Source organism: Oncorhynchus tshawytscha, linkage group LG31 (genome assembly GCF_018296145.1).
Source record: "Oncorhynchus tshawytscha isolate Ot180627B linkage group LG31, Otsh_v2.0, whole genome shotgun sequence".
Classification (NCBI taxonomy): Eukaryota; Metazoa; Chordata; class Actinopteri; order Salmoniformes; family Salmonidae; genus Oncorhynchus; species Oncorhynchus tshawytscha.
Genome location: NC_056459.1, coordinates 12,172,508 through 12,192,329, shown reverse-complemented (window position 1 = coordinate 12,192,329; position 19,822 = coordinate 12,172,508). Strand labels below are relative to the sequence as shown.

General features: G+C 39.4%; 1 protein-coding gene across 4 annotated transcripts; it reads right to left on the bottom strand.

Annotated features, from left to right (window-relative positions):
* Positions 1-6,545: 6,545 nt before the first annotated feature.
* LOC112229703 lies at positions 6,546-19,529 on the bottom strand. Of its 4 annotated transcripts, none has more exons than XM_024395684.2 (9): positions 19,306-19,528; positions 18,324-18,455; positions 16,466-16,579; positions 15,974-16,030; positions 15,564-15,701; positions 10,231-10,278; positions 9,653-9,769; positions 8,494-8,577; positions 6,546-8,284 (listed from the first exon to the last, which is right to left on the bottom strand). In XM_024395684.2, the coding sequence occupies exons 2-9, from the start codon at positions 18,417-18,419 to the stop codon at positions 8,180-8,182; spliced, it is 759 nt and encodes a 252-aa protein (XP_024251452.1). In that variant the 5' UTR covers positions 18,420-18,455; positions 19,306-19,528; the 3' UTR covers positions 6,546-8,179. The 4 variants fall into 4 exon arrangements, with proteins under 4 accessions (XP_024251452.1, XP_024251453.1, XP_024251454.1 ...); XM_024395685.2 differs by having other exon boundaries at positions 6,546-8,281; positions 19,306-19,514; XM_024395687.2 differs by having other exon boundaries at positions 8,198-8,312; positions 19,306-19,529.
* Between the last annotated feature and the right edge of the window lie 293 nt (positions 19,530-19,822).

Genomic DNA, 19,822 nt, shown 5'->3' with positions numbered 1-19,822 from the left:
ATAGCAAAGTGTCTGAATACTTATGTAAATAAGGTATTTCTGTTTTTAATTTTTCATAAATGTAAAGAAATGTCTAAAAACCTGTTTTCACTTTGTCGTTATGGGGTATTGTGTGTAGTTTGCTGAGGATTTTATTTATTTAATAAATTTTTGAATAAGGCTGTAACGTACCACAATGTGGAAAAAGTAAAGGGGTCTGAATACTCTCCGAAGGCACTGTATATATTATTTATTCATTCACACCTGCACTGTTGGAGCTCAGATCTACAGTATTTCACTGTACACTACATCTACATCTGCGACCCTGTGTAAATTCCTAAATAAAAACTGTAATCAATCAAATCTAACAATAAGCACAACATAGAGGATGTTTAAGAAAATATATTGAACATTTGACATGTAGATAACACTATGTTTGGACAGTACATCTGTAGATGCTCTACAGATTATCAGTAACATTTCAACTAACTACAGTGTCTACTAAGCCTAACCCTAGTGCTAACCCTAACCTTCACCTTAACCCTTACCCTTACTTTAAACCTAGCCCTAATCGTAACCGTAGCAAGCAGTTGCATATCAACAGATAGTTTGATAATAGTATGACCATATGCAGTTATTATGAACATTTGAACATCTTGGCCATGTTCTGTTATAATCTCCACCCGGCACAGCCAGAAGAGGACTGGCCACCCCACATAGCCTGGTTCCTCTCTAGGTTTCTTCCTAGGTTTTGGCCTTTCTAGGGAGTTTTTCAGCTGATGTACGAAGGGCTTTATAAATAAATTTGATTTGATTTTTGACCATATGTAGAGCATCTACAGATCCGGACTATCCAAATAAAGTGTGAGCTTTGAATCACTCTTTTGTTGCTGAGACTGCAAACCCGTTTTAATTTTTTTATTTAACCTTTATTTAACCAGGTAGGCTAGTTGAGAACAAGTTCTCATTTGCAACTGCGACCTGGCCAAGATAAAGCATAGCAGTGTGAACAGACAACACAGAGTTACACATGGAGTAAACAATTAACAAGTCAATAACACAGTATATACATTGTGTGCAAAAGGCATGAGGAGGTAGGCGAATAATTACAATTTTGCAGATTAATAACACTGGAGTGATAAATGATCAGATGGTCATGTACAGGTAGAGATAGAGATATTGGTGTGCAAAAGAGCAGAAAAGTAAATAAATAAAACAGTATGGGGATGAGGTAGGTAAAAATGGGTGGGCTATATGTACAGCTGCAGCGATCGGTTAGCTGCTCAGATAGCAGATGTTTGAAGTTGGTGAGGGAGATAAAAGTCTCCAACTTCAGCGATTTTTGCAATTCGTTCCAGTCACAGGCAGCAGAGAACTGGAACGAAAGGCGGCCAAATGAGGTGTTGGCTTTAGGGATGATCAGTGAGATACACCTGCTGGAGCGCGTGCTATGGATGGGTGTTGCCATCGTGACCAGTGAACTGAGATAAAGGCGGAGCTTTACCTAGCATGGACTTGTAGATGACCTGGAGCCAGGTCTGGCGACGAATATGTAGCGAGGGCCAGCCAACTAGAGCATACAAGTCGCAGTGGTGGGTGGTATAAGGTGCTTTAGTGACAAAACGGATGGCACTGTGATAGACTGCATCCAGTTTGCTGAGTAGAGTGTTGGAAGCAATTTTGTAGATGACATCGCCGAAGTCGAGGATCGGTAGGATAGTCAGTTTTACTAGGGTAAGTTTGGCGGCGTGAGTGAAGGAGGCTTTGTTGCGGAATAGAAAGCCGACTCTTGATTTGATTTGCGATTGGAGATGTTTGATATGAGTCTGGAAGGAGAGTTTACAGTCTAGCCAGACACCTAGGTACTTATAGATGTCCACATATTCAAGGTCGGGAACCATCCAGGGTGGTGATGCTGGTCAGGCGTGCGGGTGCAGGCAGCGAACGGTTGAAAAGCATGCATTTGGTTTTACTAGCGTTTAAGAGCAGTTGGAGGCCACGGAAGGAGTGTTGTATGGTATTCAAGGATTAAAAAGGCTTCTAAAGTTTGTCATTTCCATTTAAAATGCCAGACTTGATTTGCCCTAACAATTTTTTTTAGATTAGTTATATACCACATAATTGTTCACATTTCCTATTGCTGCAAGTGAAGATCCTACATCTCTGTACATGGTAAAGTATACAGTAGTCCTCATTTCAGGTTAGACCCTGCAAAAATACTTTACTAATGATTAGTCAATGGTTTATACGGGCCTATAATAAACATCTTATAAATGAGTAATGATTAATACATGATCAGCAAACTGTTCGCAAATTTCTTATACAAGTTTATTACTGAACGTTATTATAAAGTGTTTCCAAAGAGTTTGCTTTATGGATAGCTGTGTAAAACCAACTTGTTGTTTTTTGGAATATGTTTAGTGGTTGGTTTCCAAGGGAGAACATTGGCAAAGGCCACCACCACTTCACCTAGATCTATCAATAGAAGATTCTTTACGTCAGAAGGGGAGAGGTGGGCAGAACAAAGGTCTTATTTGTGGATCATTTATCAACATGCTTTTCCTTTATTAAATGGCCATCACTATTCATTGAATTGGAAACCCGCCCTTAGTGCTTGAACATACTGTAGGTATCAGATCCTAACACACACACACACACACACACACACACACACACACACACACACACACACACACACACACACACACACACACACACACACACACACACACACACACACACACACACACACACACACACACACACACAGGACCGAAGGACTGAATGTTCTATATCGTACACCTGGATAGGTAATTATGAGTGCCCTTATGAACTGCTGGCAGCGTACGGAGGATGCCGGTATATCTATAATCTTGATATCAATCAAATAAAACTACCTATTTTACATATTGTTATGTAAAGAATGATAATCGCTGATGCTTACGTCAGTATCAAAACGTTTTTTTTCTCCCAATTACAGTGTCTTCCACAAAAAGCAAAAAGGACCTGTAATTAAATTAAAATCAAATCGTTTTCGTATTCGTCACATACACATAGTTAGCAGATGTTATTGCGAGTGTAGCGAAATGCTTATGCTTCTAGATCCGACAGTGCAGCAGTATCTAACAGGTAATATCTAACAATTCCACAACAACACCTAATATCTAACAAATTCCACAACAAAACCTAATACACACAATCTAGTAAAGGAATGGGATAGGAATATATAAATATAAAACATATGGATGAGCAGGAACAGAGCGGCTAAGATGCAATAGATAGTATAGATTAGATAGTGTAGAGTACAGTATACAGTATAAACATATGAGATAATTCATGCGAGATATGTAAACATTATTAAAGTGACTAGTGTTCCATTTATTAAAGTGCCCAATGATATCAAGTCTGTAAGTAGGCAGCTGTGCTAGTGATGGCTGTTTAACAATCTGATGGCTTTAAGATAGAAGCTGTTTTTCAATCTCTCTGTCCCAGCTTTGATGCACCTGTACTGACCTCACCTTCTGGATGGAAGCAGGGTGGACGGGCAGTGGCTCAGGTGGTTATTGTCCTTGATTATATTTTTTGCCTTCCTGTGACATCGGGTGTTGTAGGTGTCCTGAAGGGCAAGTAGTTTGCCCCTGGTAAAGGGTTGTGCAGACCGCACCACTCTCTGGAGAGTCCTGTGGCTGTGGGCGTTGCAGTTGCCGTACCAGGCTGTGATACAGCCCGACAGGATGCTCTCGATTGTGCACCTGTAAAAGTTAGTGAGGGTTTTCGGTGACAAGCCAAATATTTTGAAGACATCCAGTAACTCATATAGCCTCCCTAATCCCCCTTAGGTAACTTTCCCTAGCAACAACATATTAATAATTATTGTATGCATCGCAGAAGTTAGAGTAGCAATGGTCGAGCGTGTTACTCGCTCATATACTGCAATCGATATGCTGATAGAATTTAGGTAGCCTTGTTCTCAAATTAGCTTTGTTAAAATCCCCAGCTACAATAAATGTAGCCTCAGGATATATGGTTTCCAGTTTGCATAAAGTTCAGTGAAGTTCCTTGATGGCCGTCTTGGTATCCGCTATACATGGATATACATGGCTGTGACAATAACGGAGGAGAGTTCTCTTGGGAGATAATACAGTCGGCATTTGATTGTGAGGAATTCTAGGTCAGGTGAACAAAAGGACTTGAGTTCCTGTATGTTGTTACAATTACACCATGAGTCGTTAAACATGAAAGAATACATCCCTGCCTTTCTTCTTATCGGAGAGATGTTAATTCCTGTTGGCGCGATGCACTGAAAATCCCATTGGCTGTACTGACTCTGACAGCATGTCTCAAGCTAGCCGTGTTTCCGTGAAACAGAGTATGTTACAATCCCAGATATCTCTTTGGAAAGCAATTCTTGCCCTAAGTTCGTCGACTTTGTTAACTAGGGACTGGTCATTAGCGAGTAATATACTCGGAAGCGGTGGGGGGGTGCGCACATCCAAAGCCTCGCTAGAAGACCGCTCCGGCTCCCTCTCCTCTGGTGGCATTGTTTTGGGTCGGCCTCTGGAATCAGTTTGAATGCCCTGGGAGGTGCAGACAAAGGATCCACTTTGGGAAAGTTGTGTTCCTGGTTGTAGTGCTGGGTCTCTCTGATATCCAATAGTTCTTCCCAGCTGTATGTAATAACACTTAAGGTTTTCTGGGCTAACAATGTAAAAAATAATACATAAAAAAACTAAATATAGCACAGTTTCCTAAGGGCTAGAAGCGAAGCTGCCATCTCCATCGGTGCCATCTTGAAGTTAATTAACAAAATGAATGTAAAGTCTCAAAAACCTATTAAAATCTGTAAGTAATGTCAAATTAAATTAAATTCCCTGTATCCTTTGGTATTGAATGTGGTTTTTCAAAAACACTGACAATCAACACAATCAGAATGACAGTCTCACTGGATTTACAATATAAATGTAAGGATTGTTGAGGAGGACCCTATTAACATACAGTGCCTTTGGAAAGAATTCACATTCACATTCCCATTGACTTTTTCCACGTTGTTATGTTAGAGCCGGAATTTAAAATGGGTTACAAATGTAGATTTTTTTGGTCATTGGCCTACACACGATATCCCATAACGTCAAAGTGGAATTGTGTTTTTCAACATTTGTACAAATTAATTAAAAATGAAAAGCTGAAATGGCTTCAGCCAATAACTATTCAACACCTTTGTTGCTTGGACTCACTCTGTGTGTAACAATAGTGTTTAACCAGATTTTTGAATGACTAACTCATCTCTGTACCCCACACATGCAATTATTTGTAAAGTCCCTCAGTCAAGCAGTGCATTTCAAACACAGATTCTAAATAAATACAATTATTTTAAAAATGCAGACATTAAATATCCCTGTGAGTATGGTGAAGTTATTAATTACACTTTGGATGGTGTATCAATACACTCAGTCACTACAAAGATACAGGTGTCCTTAACTCAGTTGCCGGAGAGGAGGTAAACTACACAGGAATTTCACTTTGAGGCCAATGGTGACTATAAAACAGTTAAGAGTTTAACGGCTGTGACAGGAGAAAACTGAGGGATGGATCAACAACATTGTAGTTACTCCACAATACTAACCTAATTGACAGAGTGAAAAGAAGGAAGCATGTACAGAATCAAATTATTATGTTTGGGGTAAAATCAATACAACACATTGCTGAGGACCACTCCATATTTTCAAGCATAGTGGTGGCTGCATCATGTTATGGGTATGTTTGTAATCATTAAGGACTGGGGATTTTTTCAGGATAAAAAATAAACGGAATGGAGCTAAGCACAGGCAAAATTCTACAGGAAAACCTGGTTGAGTCTGCTTTCTACCACACTGGGAAATGAATTCACCTTTCAGTAGGACAATAACCTGAAACACAAGGCCAAATCTACACTGGAGTTGCTTACCAAGAAGACAAGTGAATGTTCCTGAGTGGCCAAGTTAGTTTTGACTTAAATCTACTTAAGAATCTATGGCAAGAACTAAAAATGCTTGTCTAGCAAAGATCAATAACCAATCTGACAGAGCTTGAAGGATTTTGAAAAGAATAAAAGGCAAATGTTGCACAATCCAGGTGTGTTAAGCTCTTAGACTCACAGCTGTAATCGCCGCCAAAGGTGGTTCTATAAAGTATTGACTTAGGGGTGTGAATACTTATGTAAATGATATATTTCTGTATTTTATTTTCAATACAGAAAAGAAATGGGGTAATATGTGTTCTTTTTTTGTATTTTTTTGTAATTCAGGCTAACACAAAATTTGGATTAAGTCAAGGGGTAGGAATAGTTTCTGAAAGCACTGTAGTAAACAGTACCAGTGTCTACTGCATATGATCCAATGAAACAGGCTTGCTGGATAATTAACCATTTTAAAGTTTCATTCATGGTTTCTTGGTGGGGAGGGAAGGTGTGGGCGGACAGATGGGGACTGAGGGGGGGAATGGGTTTGGGTTATTTTTGTATGTATTTCTTTGATTGTTTTTGTACCTGTAACCCCCCTCTGAAAAAAATGATATAACTAAATAAAAAGTTGGCTCTGAAAGACTTACTTTATTGCATGTTAACAGAAATACCCATATCAATAGCACAGTCAAACACATTGTAAATAAACAGCAAACCAGACCTTTAGAACATCAACGCATTCACCAATGCTGCCCTCTTGTGAGGACAAGGCATCAGTGGACCATGCACAAATATTACAGTAACAGCAGTGACTTTTCTTCACAATGAAAACAGGTGGAGGGTGGTCGACAAGTGCTGTAATGTCGCAAAAGGAAGAACTGCAAAAGTTAGTTCAGTGGTCAACATGGGTTGGAATGACACAAAAACGAGTACTACAATGTCAGTTAGCTTTTGGTTAAAATGTCAAATGGACATACATTTATTTTTTATTTTTAGGGCAGTCCAGAATATTCTTATTGTTTGAGTATTTTAGTATGTCTAGAATATTAGAGCATACGCAAGAGACTATTTTGCTTTGCTAGAGCAAATTGTTCAATAAAAAAAAACAAATAATAAATAAACAAATAAAGAAAGTAGATATTCAAACAAATGCCATACAAGTCAGGTTTCTTATGATGGAATCATAACACACACGGAAAAGGTTATGCTATGGTAGGGATCAATTACGTATTCTGCGTGTTGATGTGGCATGTATTTGCTTGCTTTTTTCTAATGTGTTCATCAGTGTTCATCTACAACTATTCTATATTCTAACATGATACAATCCTCTCAATGAGCTAGACAATACATTGCCAGCATTGGTTGGTTAGCTTGGTAAGTGATTAGAGCTGTGATATCATTCACTTTAAAATACATGAATGTGCAAAACTAGACTAAAAACAATGAACAGAATTATATTATGTAAAGCAAGAAGCATCATGAATACATCACTATACAGTATTATGACACGGTAGTGATAAAAGCGTGTATTATTTGGTCTCAAAAAGTGTGATGCCACCAAAAAACAACAAAAGAAGCAATGAAAGTATACCTACATACAATTTTACATTAGCTTCAGTTAGTCCCTAGAATCCTCCAATCCATGCAGTGACAGTGTTAGAAACTAAGACCTTGATTAGTTGATTATTTGAAACTGCTGTGTTAGTGTTGGGCTAGAACAAAAGCCTGCATACCCTCCTCAGCATCAGAGATGTAGAACCCCTGTCCTATATGTTCATCCTTCACTTTCTGCATCCATGATAATACTTATAATCAGTCTCGTAGCTTTGCAAACATCCTCAAAATGAATAACATTGGTAACAATTGACATTTTCTTCCCATTTTATACAGCTTAATAATTACTGAGGCAATACAGGTTTGAGTGCCTTCATTTACGACAAAACAGTTATATGTCATTCATGAGAATTTGCCCTGCCAGTCACCACACCATCTCCTTAGAAAGCCGAATTCCCAATGAACCCCTAGCCCCTATACCCCTTGGCATTACTGTAGATCTGAAAGGATATGAAAGGTTTGAACAGTATGTAGGCCAAATGCTTCACCTTGCCTTTAGGTAGGCTGGGTGGAATTTCCACCACCTATCTAATCGTTTCAGATCTACAGAACTGTCTAGGGCTCGATTTGGAATTCAGATTAAGACCAACACTGTTGCGCATATAATCCGGCCCAAGTGGCTGGAGTGGAGGATGAAGGAGGTTTGGTTTAGGGCTCAGCCGCCTCGATGGGCTCCACCTGTGGGTCAGTGGGGGGAGTGGAGACCTCCTCTACCTGGTCGGAATCGGGTTCAGTGACAACAACGGCCACCTGCTTAAGGAGAGAGGCGGAGAGAGAAAGACTGAGAAAGAGACAGTTATTATATTGACATGTAATGTTTGACATTAGAAGAATCTATTACTCGAACACATCAAGGTAATCAAACCTGCACAGTAAATGGTAGCCAACAGTGCTAAATGGATAAGCCATTTTAGGCTGGCACTATATGGTAGGCTAACCCCTCCGGGCTAGCTAGGCCCTACCTGAGATGCTGCAACCTGCACAGCAGGGGGACCTGCTGGGGGGCGAGTCTGGGGGTAGGCTGGGCGCTGAGATCCACTGGATGACTAGAGAGAGAGCAAGAAAGAGGAAGTTAAAGGGAGAACAAGACATAAACTTGTGATGTTCAGTATCTATATATAATAGAGGGTTCACCCTGCCATTTTTTTTAATACATGAAGGGTATCATTTTTGTTTTCTTAAAAAAGGCACAATTTGCACTGAAAGAACTCACAAACTTTGAAGTAAAATGTCTTAAAACTTCCCATACAACAAAGTCCTTAAGAAGGTGGCAATTATTTATGCACATATGGGGGAATTCAGATCCGACTTCTCTCCACATGTATTCTGACCAGTGCCCGCAACGTATGCGTTTTGTGCCCGCAAGGGATGAGTACCCTTATTGTTATAGTGTTCTCCTCTTCCAATATTTAATGGATTGAACAACTGAATGGCAACTTTCAGGATAATCAAACCACTGTATTTTGTATTGCCCAATATATTTTGTCAGTAAAGGCTCTCCAAATCTTTTTTTTTTTAAGTAGGTAGATCCCTAAATATGTTCCTAACCCTTAATAATGTACAGATCGGATACTTTTTCAATTTACCAATTGGTGCTAAAACTGAGATATGCATAGGCCTATAATTGTATGGCTTTCTTTCATTGATCCCTAATATTCTGAACCCGTTCTCTCAATATATTATAGTGACTGTCAAGAAAATTTCAATTAAAGGTGCACAGTATTTAAAGGGATGGCTTTAGATTACTGAAAACCACATTGAATGAAAAGTCCATGAGGAAATCAGTTGGCCAGCAAGTGGGAGGGTTTTCAGCAGTTTAATTAAATGTATTCAGTGCGCATAAGGGAGCCACTCTCAAAGAGCTTGTTGCGCACCTGCGTAAAGTAAGTCTGAATACCAAATACTGAGAAGCGCAGTAAAGGCAAATATTTCCTAAGTCTGAATTAAAATATCAAATAAATAGATTGAAATACATTTTCACATGCAGCAAACACCATCTGCAGTGTTCTAAATTGTTACAGGTTTTAAATGGCAATGCCCGGGCAGCGCTGCACATGTAAAATGGTGCTTGGAGCATTTTAGAATGCCCTTTCCCATGTGTTCTGTTATATGTGGGTTCACCTGCATTCCACCACTTGAGGCCAGCACACTGAGGCCAAACAGCATGGCTGTGATGCAGATGAGCAGCTCCAGAATAAGGAAGATAACCAGAGTACCTATGATGCCGTCAATCAGGAGCTATAAGAAACCACCCATGCGGGAGAGAGACAGGTGAAGAAAGGCATGCGGGATGGACAGTGGTATTGTGGTCCAGAGAAAAATGCTTGATATTACAGTAGCATCAATAAATTCCATACAGCATCAAATGAATGCAATTGCAGGATAAAACAAATTGTCCAAAAAGCAAACTATAATGTCAGATCTTATTAATTAATTAATTTAGCAAGATAATACAAACAGATGTCAAACTAGGCCTTTTGAATAGCCATATAATCAACCACATGACAGTGAATAAAATGTATAACAACTAATACCTATCTAAACTTACGATTGGGTAAGATGTTATTTAAAACTTTTGCTGCAATACCTTTTCGGGTAATGCTTTGTTATAGCAACTATACGAACAAGGCAGAAATACTGCAACCTACCAAGTGTTAGCATTGACCAGAACATATCTACAATAGTGGTCAACTACTTACTTTACATTTCATTTCGATCAGCCCAGTGCATTTCCTGAAACAATGTTGCTGCAGTAAACAGTAAACACAAAGAAAGACATGTTCCATTTTGAAGAACAATTACACTTTTTCCCTTGAAACTACATTAACCTAGATAAGATACTCATATGGTGTGTTTCTATTCTATAAACAGAAACTCTTCATATGTTCTTACATATTTTTTACTTTAAAATATGGCAAAAATACAATAGATGATTGGCTGTATCATCAATTAAAACCTTAATAGTGTCATCAAAAATAGAAATGTCATTTACATTCAGTTCTAGATCCCACACAGGTTTCGTACTGTTCTATATGAGGACTAAGTTTGAGCAGTCGTGTTAGCATAGTAGAATATGTGTGTATGTTACCTCCTATGCAGACACAGAATAAAGTGGGTCAAAGACTTTGATGCATGACCCCATTTTGACATAGCTCCCACCATAAATAGTTTAGGCCAAATTGTTCCATTGCAGCCTTTTTACAGTTTAGAACAATGTTGTTAAAATTGGTCAAAGCCTTGCCACAATAATCAAAATCCAAAACTCCTTTGCTGAATTTTTTTTTAAAGGTTGTTTTTAATAATTCTGGGTAATACCAAACCCTAAAACACTTATTCCATGTTTCATCAATGATTGCTTTAATTTGCTGTTTTGTTTAAACAATAATGACATTTAAACAAGTATTTTTGTTGTGGTACTGATATCTACTACTAATATGTGATGTGGCAGAAAAAGAAAAGCCTGCACACTTAATTGACACATTTAAAGTTGTTGTGGGATGTTTTATTTTTGTATATTCATATGTTTTGAAAAAGTGGTCATAAATCATGTGTAATGGGAGCAATGTTGAAATATAGGCCATTAAACAAATCCACTTGGCGGCCGAAATAAAGGTATGCATGTCTGCCAGTATTCCTTGGTGGAGATTGGAGTGCCTAACTCAAAACCAAAAAATATTTGTGTAGATGAAATACTCATGAAAACCATGTAACTGATCCTCTCCGTCATTACTGTATGGTTTGAAGCTGGGTGCTGTGCTGAACCAATTAATCAACTAATGTTTTTAATGCTTATTTTACAGAAAACTTTGCTTTAATCAGATGTACTGTATATAGGCCACACGTTGCTTTTAACTAGCAGCACATGGCAAAGGAAAATATACACTGACTATACCAAACATTAGGAACAGCTTCCTAATATTGACTTGCACCCCCACACCCCCTTTGCCCTCAGAACAACAAAGATTTAAGTGCCTTTGAACGGGGTATGGTAGTAGGTGCCAGGTGCACCGGGTTGTGTCAAGAACTGCAAAGCTGCTAGGTATTTAATGCTCAACAGTTTCCCATGTGTATCAAGAAGGGTCAAACACCGAAAAGGACAGCCAGCCAACTTGACACAACTGTGGGAAGAATTGGAGTCAACATGGGCCAGCATTCATGTGGAACGCTTTTGACACCTTGTAGATTTAAAAAGGTGACATCAATGAGGGATTATAGCTTTCACCTGGATTCACCTGGTCAGTCTGTCATGGAAAAACCTTAATGTTCTTAATGTTTTGAACAGTGTATAATATCTTGAGCAGATAAGTGTGCGCAACACAGATTTACGCATTAATCTTTGCTCATTTAAGTTAAGCATGCTGATCTCATGTCAGAATACCGCCTTGAGTGAAGACATTACACTAATACTTCCACGAAAGACACAATAGATTTTTTTGTATAGGCTATTGTTGGATGCAACAACCCTTTTGCTCTATAAAAATTGAAATGTTTTTTCTGAAATCCCGGTTGGAGGATCCCAGAATCAGGAGGGAACAGGCAGGATATCCAGAATCCTCCAACCAGGTGTCTGAAAAACCAGGGAATTTATTAAAGTTCCAGGAATTCTGCAGCCCTAGTCCTGAGCAAACATTGTTTCAGAAAATGCATATCAGCAACTGATACAAATGTATTCAAACAACAACAGTAACGATCTTTCAAAACATTTGTCAGAATAAATTAAAGAACTATCTTAAAATTATATGAAATTCAGCAAATGAGTTGGGGAATTTTACATTGTGACTCTGATTGTATGTCTTTTGACCACATGAACTCTCAATGGGGAGAATGTGTGACATGGTCAGCTACTCAATCAAGATGACCGAGAAGGTTGACTAAACAATGATGACTACATCAAAATTCAGCCTGCACTTTATTGTTTCTTCCTAAAATTATGCAATTCTTTTAGACGCTTTTTTAAATAATGTTATTCAATTTGCAAATGTATGTAAAAAGTTTGGGGTCAATTAAAAATGTTCTTGTTATTGAACGAAAAGCTCATTTTTTGTCCATTAAGATAACATAAAATTGATCGGAATTACAGTGTAGACATGGTTAATGTTGTAAATGTCTATTGTAGCTGAAAACGGCTGATTTTTTATGGAATATCTACATAGGCTTACAGAGGCCCATAATCAGCAACCATCACTCCTGTGTTCCAATGCCACGTTGTGTTAGCTAATCCAAGTTAATCATTTTAAAAGGCTAATTGATCATTAGAAAACCATTTTGTAATTATGTTAGCACAGCTGAAAACTGTTGTTCTGGTTAAAGAAGCAATATAACTGGCCTTCTTTAGACTAGTTGAGTATCTGGAGCATCAGCATTTGTGGGTTCGATTACAGGCTCAAAATGGACAGAAACAAAGAAGTTTCTTATGAAACTCGTCAGTCTATTCTTGTTCTGAGAAATGAAGGCTATTCCATGCAAGAAACTGCCAAGAAACTGAAGATCTCGTACATCATTGTGTACTACTCCCTTCACAACTGAGCAAGAGTACAAGTACATTAGAGTGTCTTGTTTGAGAAACAGACGCCTCACAAGTCCTCAACTGGCAGCTTCATTAAATAGTACCCGCAAAACACCAGTCTCAACGTCAACAGTGAAGAGGCAAGACTCTGGGATGCTGGCCTTGTAGGCAGAGTTCCTCTGTCCAGTGTCTGTGTTCTTTTGCCCATCTTAATCTTTTATTTTTATTGGCCAGTCTGAGATATGGCTTTTTCTTTGCAACTGCCTAGAAGGCCAGCATCCAGGAGTTGCCTCGTCACTGTTGACGTTGAGACTGGTGTTTTGCGGGTACTATTTCATGAAGTTGCCAGTTGAGGACTTGTGAGGTGTCTCAAACTAGACACTCTAATGTACTTGTCCTCTTGCTCAGTTGTGCACCGGGGCCCCCCACTCCTCTTTCTATTCTGGTTAGTGCCAGTTTGCGCTGTTCTGTGAAGGAAGTAGTACACAGCGTTGTGTGACATCTTCAGTTTTTGGCAATTTCTTGTATGGAATAGCCTTCATTTCTCAGAACACGAATAGACTGATGAGTTTCAGAAGAAAGGTCTTTGTTTCTGTCCATTTTGAGCCTGTAATCAAGCCCACAAATGCTGATGCTCCAGATACTCAACTAGTCTCAAGAAGACCAGTTTTATTGCTTCTTTAACTTCTTGGATATAGGGGGCGCTCTTTTAATTTATGGATAAAAAAACGTGCACGTTTTAAGCGCAATATTTTGTCACGAAAAGATGCTTGACTATGCATATAATTGGCAGCTTTGGAAAGAAAAACTCTAACGTTTCCAAAACTAGCAAAGATATTATCTGTGAGTGCCACAGAACTCATGGTACAGGCGAAACCAAGATGAAACTTCAACCAGGAAATGGGCAGAATTTTTGAGGCTCTGTTTTCCATTGTCTCCTTATATGGCTGTGAATGCGCCGGGAATGAGCCTGCCCTTTCTATCGTTTCTCCAAGGTGTCTGCAGCATTGTGACGTATTTGTAGGCATATCATTGGAAGATTGGCCATAAGAGACTACATTTACCAGGGGTCCGCCCGGTGTCCTTTGTCTAAATTGGTGCGTAATCTACAAGCTGCACGCAGTCATCCAGTGATTGAGAGGAGAGAGGAGGCTTTCAACGAACGATATATCATGAAGAGATATGTGAAAAACACCTTGAGGATTGATTCTAAACAACGTTTACCATGTTTCAGTCGATATTATGGAGTTAATTTGGAAAAAAGTTCGGCGTTTTGATGACTGATTTTTCGTTTTTTTTTGGTAGCCAAACGTGACGCACCAAACGGAGCGATTTCTCCTAAACAAATAATCTTTCAGGAAAAACTGAGCATTTGCTATCTAACTGAGAGTCTCCTCATTGAAAACATCTGAAGTTCTTCAAAGGTAAATGATTTTATTTGAATGATTTTCTGGTTTTTGTGAAAATGTTGCCTGCTGATGCTAACGCTAAATGCTACGCTAGCTGCGCTAGCTGTTACACAAATGCTTGTTTTGCTATGGTTGAGAAGCATATTTTGAAAATCTGAGATGACAGTGTTGTTAACAAAAGGCTAAGCTTGAGAGCTAGCATATTAATTTCATTTCATTTGCGATTTTCATGAATAGTTAACGTTGTGTTATGCTAATGAGCTGCGGGGATAATTACACTCCTGGATACAGGTTTTTTTCGTAGCTAAACGTGACGCACCAAACGGAGCGATTTCTCCTAAACAAATAATCTTTCAGGAAAAACTGAGCATTTGCTATCTAACTGAGAGTCTCCTCATTGAAAACATCTGAAGTTCTTCAAAGGTAAATGATTTTATTTGAATGATTTTCTGGTTTTTGTGAAAATGTTGCCTGCTGATGCTAACGCTAAATGCTACGCTAGCTGCGCTAGCTGTTACACAAATGCTTGTTTTGCTATGGTTGAGAAGCATATTTTGAAAATCTGAGATGACAGTGTTGTTAACAAAAGGCTAAGCTTGAGAGCTAGCATATTCATTTCATTTCATTTGCGATTTTCATGAATAGTTAACGTTGCGTTATGGTAATGAGCTTGAGGCTGTATTCACGATCCCGAATCCGGGATGGCTCGACGCAAGAAGTTAACCAGAACAGTTTTTAGCTGTGCTAATATAATTATAAAATGGTTTTCTAATGATCAATTAGCCTTTAAATATGACAAAACTTGGATTAGCTAACACAACATGCCATTGGAACACAGGAGTGATGGTTGCTGATAATGGGCCTCTGTAAGCCTATGTTGATATTCCATTAAAAATCATACATTTCCAGCTACAATAGTCATTTACAACATTAACAATGTCTACACTGTATTTCCCATCAATTTTATGTTGTTTTAATGGACAAAAAATATGATTTTCTTTCAAAAACAAGGACATTTCTAAGTGACCCCAAACCTTTGAACGGTATTGTATGTAATAATTGTTTATATGCAAATTGATGTAATAATTCAAGGTATACTGTTAGAATGACTGGTTACCACGGCATGCAGCTCCAGTCTCCGGCAGTGTTCACAGTGGTAGGAGTCCTGGCGGTAGGGCAGGTGTTTGGACATCAGGCCCAGAGCAGCCGTGGAGAAGGCAGCACTAATCAAGTGCAGCACCAAGGTACATTTCACCTGGGGAGAGAGTACACCACTACACTGAATACGCCCAGATTGACAGAAAATATTATACATTGAAAGTTAGCTTTTTGGGGTTTGTGTGATTTCTTATAAATTGCCTACATCACTCACAAATATCAGTGGTCACACTCTGCCACAACAGGAGTAAACATACCTCCAAGAATGGTGTGCAGTATTTCGGGATAATGTGTTGTTCGGTACATACTGTTGAAAAATGCAGCAAAAAATGTAACTAGCTGAATGCGGTCCAATTGCATTATACCCACCCAAAAGAGAGAAGGCTTCTTGCCCGCGTGGACAAGGACCGACCCAGACAGGATGAGCTGTGGGAGTATACCCATAACAGAATAAGACACATGACTCACAGATCAGATTACACACCTATACAGAGATTAAAATAACTGATTCAACAAAATAAATGATCTATTCTAGAAAATTGCCATTGTAGGGCTGTAAGCCTATTCATGTGTGCTGGATCAGGGTTGGAGCGAAAGCCTGCAGGAGGGTAGCTCTCCAGGAGGAGGGTTGGCCCGATCTGGCCTAAAGACACACTGCCAATGTAGAGGGCGCTGTTGTAATAGTTGATACTTGGCCAGTAAATTCTGACTGGTACATGTCATCTGGAGTAGGTAGAAATTGCCCTTACTAATTGATATAGGGCTGGGATTGATTTTATTGCCCTAATGGTTAAGATTAGGATTGGGGGTAGGGACATCTAATTGTAGATCTTTGGTTGGGGTCAGCAATGGCTCACTCACCTGTAAGACAACAATCAAAAGGACAGCGACATCACCAGTGAAGTGGATCTCGTGGAGCTGCAACACAGAGGCGCTCAGGCAGAGGACAAGACACCCGATGATGATCTGGATGGCCTGAGACAATACATTAAGAACTCTCATCAGTACCATTAAAAGGACATTATGTGGTTCGATGGCTCATCTACAGCAAAGTGTTTGGTAACACCATAGTTGTGTTCAGCAGGACACACCATAGCAAAACATTTTGAAATTCGAAAATGGAATTGGGCCTTTGCTATTAAGTCCAGAAATCACTCCCTGATTATTTTTTTTCCTGTTTCATTTGGTGCCTACTGAACAAGACCCAGTTATGGGTTTGATTCAGGCTGGGAATATAAGAGTCTCCTAAATGAATATATTATCATTATATTATAAGGTATCGTGATGATGCTTTATTCTACAGTACAGAATTTAAGCTGTTATTGATTCATATCATATCCTTATAGTGTATCACAACCATCTGTATTGATGACTGGAGTATTGGTGTCTCTGAGGGGTCTTTGACCTGGTTTGCTAACTACCTCTCTCAAAGGGTGCAGCATTTAAAGTCAGAAAATCTGCTGTCTCAGCCACTGCCTGTCACCAAGGGTGTACCACAAGGCTCGATCCTAGGCACCACGGTATTCTCAATTTACATCAACAACATAGCTCAGGCAGTAGGAAGCTCTCTCACCCATTTATATGCAGATGATACAGTCTTATACTCAACTGGCCCCTCGCCAGAATTTGTGTTAAAAGCTCTACAACAAAGCTTTCTTAGTGTTCAACAAGCTTTCTCTGCCCTTAACCTTGTTCTGAACACCTCCAAAACAAAGGTCATGTGGATTGGTAAGAAAAATGCCCCTCTCCCCACAGGTGTGATGACTACCTCTGAGGGTTTAGAGCTTGAACAAAAGTACTTGGGAGTATGGCTAGAAAGTACACTGTCCTTCTCTCAGCACATATCAAAGCTGCAGACTAAGGTTAAATCTAGACTTGGTTTCTTCTATCGTATTTGCTCCTCTTTCACCCCAGCTGCCAAACTAACTCTGATTCAGATTACCATCAAACCCATGATAGATTACGGAGACGTAATTTATAGATGGGCAGGTAAGGGTGCTCTCAAGCGGCTAGATGTTCTTTACCATTCGGCCACCTATTGTCCTTATAGGACACACCACTGCACTCTATACTCCTCTGTAAACTGGTCATCTCTGTATACCCGTTGCAAGACCCACTGGTTGTTGCTTATTTATAAAACCCTCTTAGACCTCACTCCTCCCTATCTGAGATATCTACTGCAGCCCTCATCCTCCACATACAGCACCCGTTCTGCCAGTCACATTATGTTAAAGGTCCCCAAAGCATACACATCCCTCGGTCGTTCCTCTTTTCAGTTCGCTGCAACAAACACTCAAACTAGACAGTTTTATCTCAAGCTCTTCATTCAAAGACTCAATCATGGACACTCTTTCTGACAGTTGTGGCTGCTTTGCGTGATGTATTGTTGTCTCTCCCTTCTTGCCCTTTGTGCTGTTGTCTGTCTCAACAATGTTTGTACCCTGTTTTGTGCGGTTACCATGTTGTGTTGCTACCATGTCGTTGTTATGTTGTGTTGCTACCATGCTGTGTTGTCATCTTAGTGTAGTCTTTATGTAGTATTGTGTCATCTCTCTTGTCCTGATGTGTGTTTTGTCCTATATTTTTATTCCCAGCCCCCATCCCCACAGGAGGGCTTTATTGTCGTTATTGTAAATAATAATTTCTTCTTAACTGACTTGCCTAGTTAAATAAAGTTTTTATTTTCTTTTTTAAATACCTATGTGAAGACGTCACTCACCCCCAAGGTTTTAGGCTCCACCTTCTGGAAGGAGCCCACTTGTCCTGAGGTGAGATTGCTTGTGGGAGGCAGGGGGTCCTGGCTTTTGAGGCCCATGTTGTCGAGGCTGACAAGGCTTTAGATGCAGAAAAGCTACACAAAATGGCATAGATAAACAGTAATGAACTGAGAAAATGATGGACAAGGCAATGAATGAAAGCTGCAGTAAATTACTGGAGGAGTATACAAAGATGAAAAGGGTTATGAGGAGGGGAAAATGTATGTTTTTTGAGGAGCCCAGCAATAATAAAGACAGCTAAAATGAAACTGCAGGAAATCTTTTTGCAGGATAATATGAGGAATTTGGGATACTTCATTGACATTGGTTGTAAACACGCCATATTTGGATTGAACAAATATGCATATGCATTAGTGGGCAAAACCTGCAATTTGTCTTGACAAAGGTTATTATGAACTCTGGGAACAACAGGCAATTACAGGTCATTGTGATCTTGAACATGCAGGCTCTCAATTACATTTAAAAAATAACAAATATGTGACGTAAATGATCAAGAACTCTTCGTTAACATAAATCAATATCATGTTTGCATTCCAATTAACGTCAAAATATTTCAGAGGGAGGTAAATTGAGACGTCTGCCGCCGGTGACAAAAGAGCAACATCAGGACCGCAGTCGATTTTGGCAATTCTCCAAACCCTGTACTGCGCAATCATCACACAACTTTAACCCATGTGAGGACGAGCTCATCACCATACTATAGATTATCTTCTTCACAAATATCGAAGATAAAGCTTTAGTCAGAAAACCGATAAATATCTGCAATGTTCTGTGGTCGTCAAATTAGATAAATACGGGTAGGATATTGTAAATTTAACCATACACCTGCTAATTTGGGCTACATAAGACAGGAACGTGCTACGTCATGTCCCAGTTAGACCATCTCACAAAGCATGCCGCATTAAAGTGTGTATTCTGTCTTACCTCCTCTGGTTCGAACAAGAAAGTTATTCCTTTATTTATTTTCTGATTTATAATGTCGATAAGGCGCGTTCAGCTACTCCTAACGCGTTGGTGTTGATGGGAGCTAAAAAAAATAACTAGCGGAGACGCAATGCGTGTGTGCTGTAGGTGGATGGGACGTTTTTCACTGCAGTGAGGCGCGGGATGTGCTGCTGCACCGAACTGCGTGTGCATGTGTGCGCGTGTGTGCTGCGGCACTCTGGAAGAAAGACATGCATGACTCATGCTTTTTTAAAAACTTTTACAGCAATGGAGTAGTTGAGATGAGACCGGTGTAAAATAAAATAACATATATTCACTATTTGCTGCTAGACCAGAGAGATAAAAATCAGAGAGATAAAAACGCCTGTAGTTAATAGTGATCAAACGTATTCCCAAAAACGCAGCACAGGGGCAATGTCCTACATTTTTATCGGACATTTATCCCAAATTTTTATCTGATGCAAGACGACAAGCATCATGGCGGTTCCATACTCAA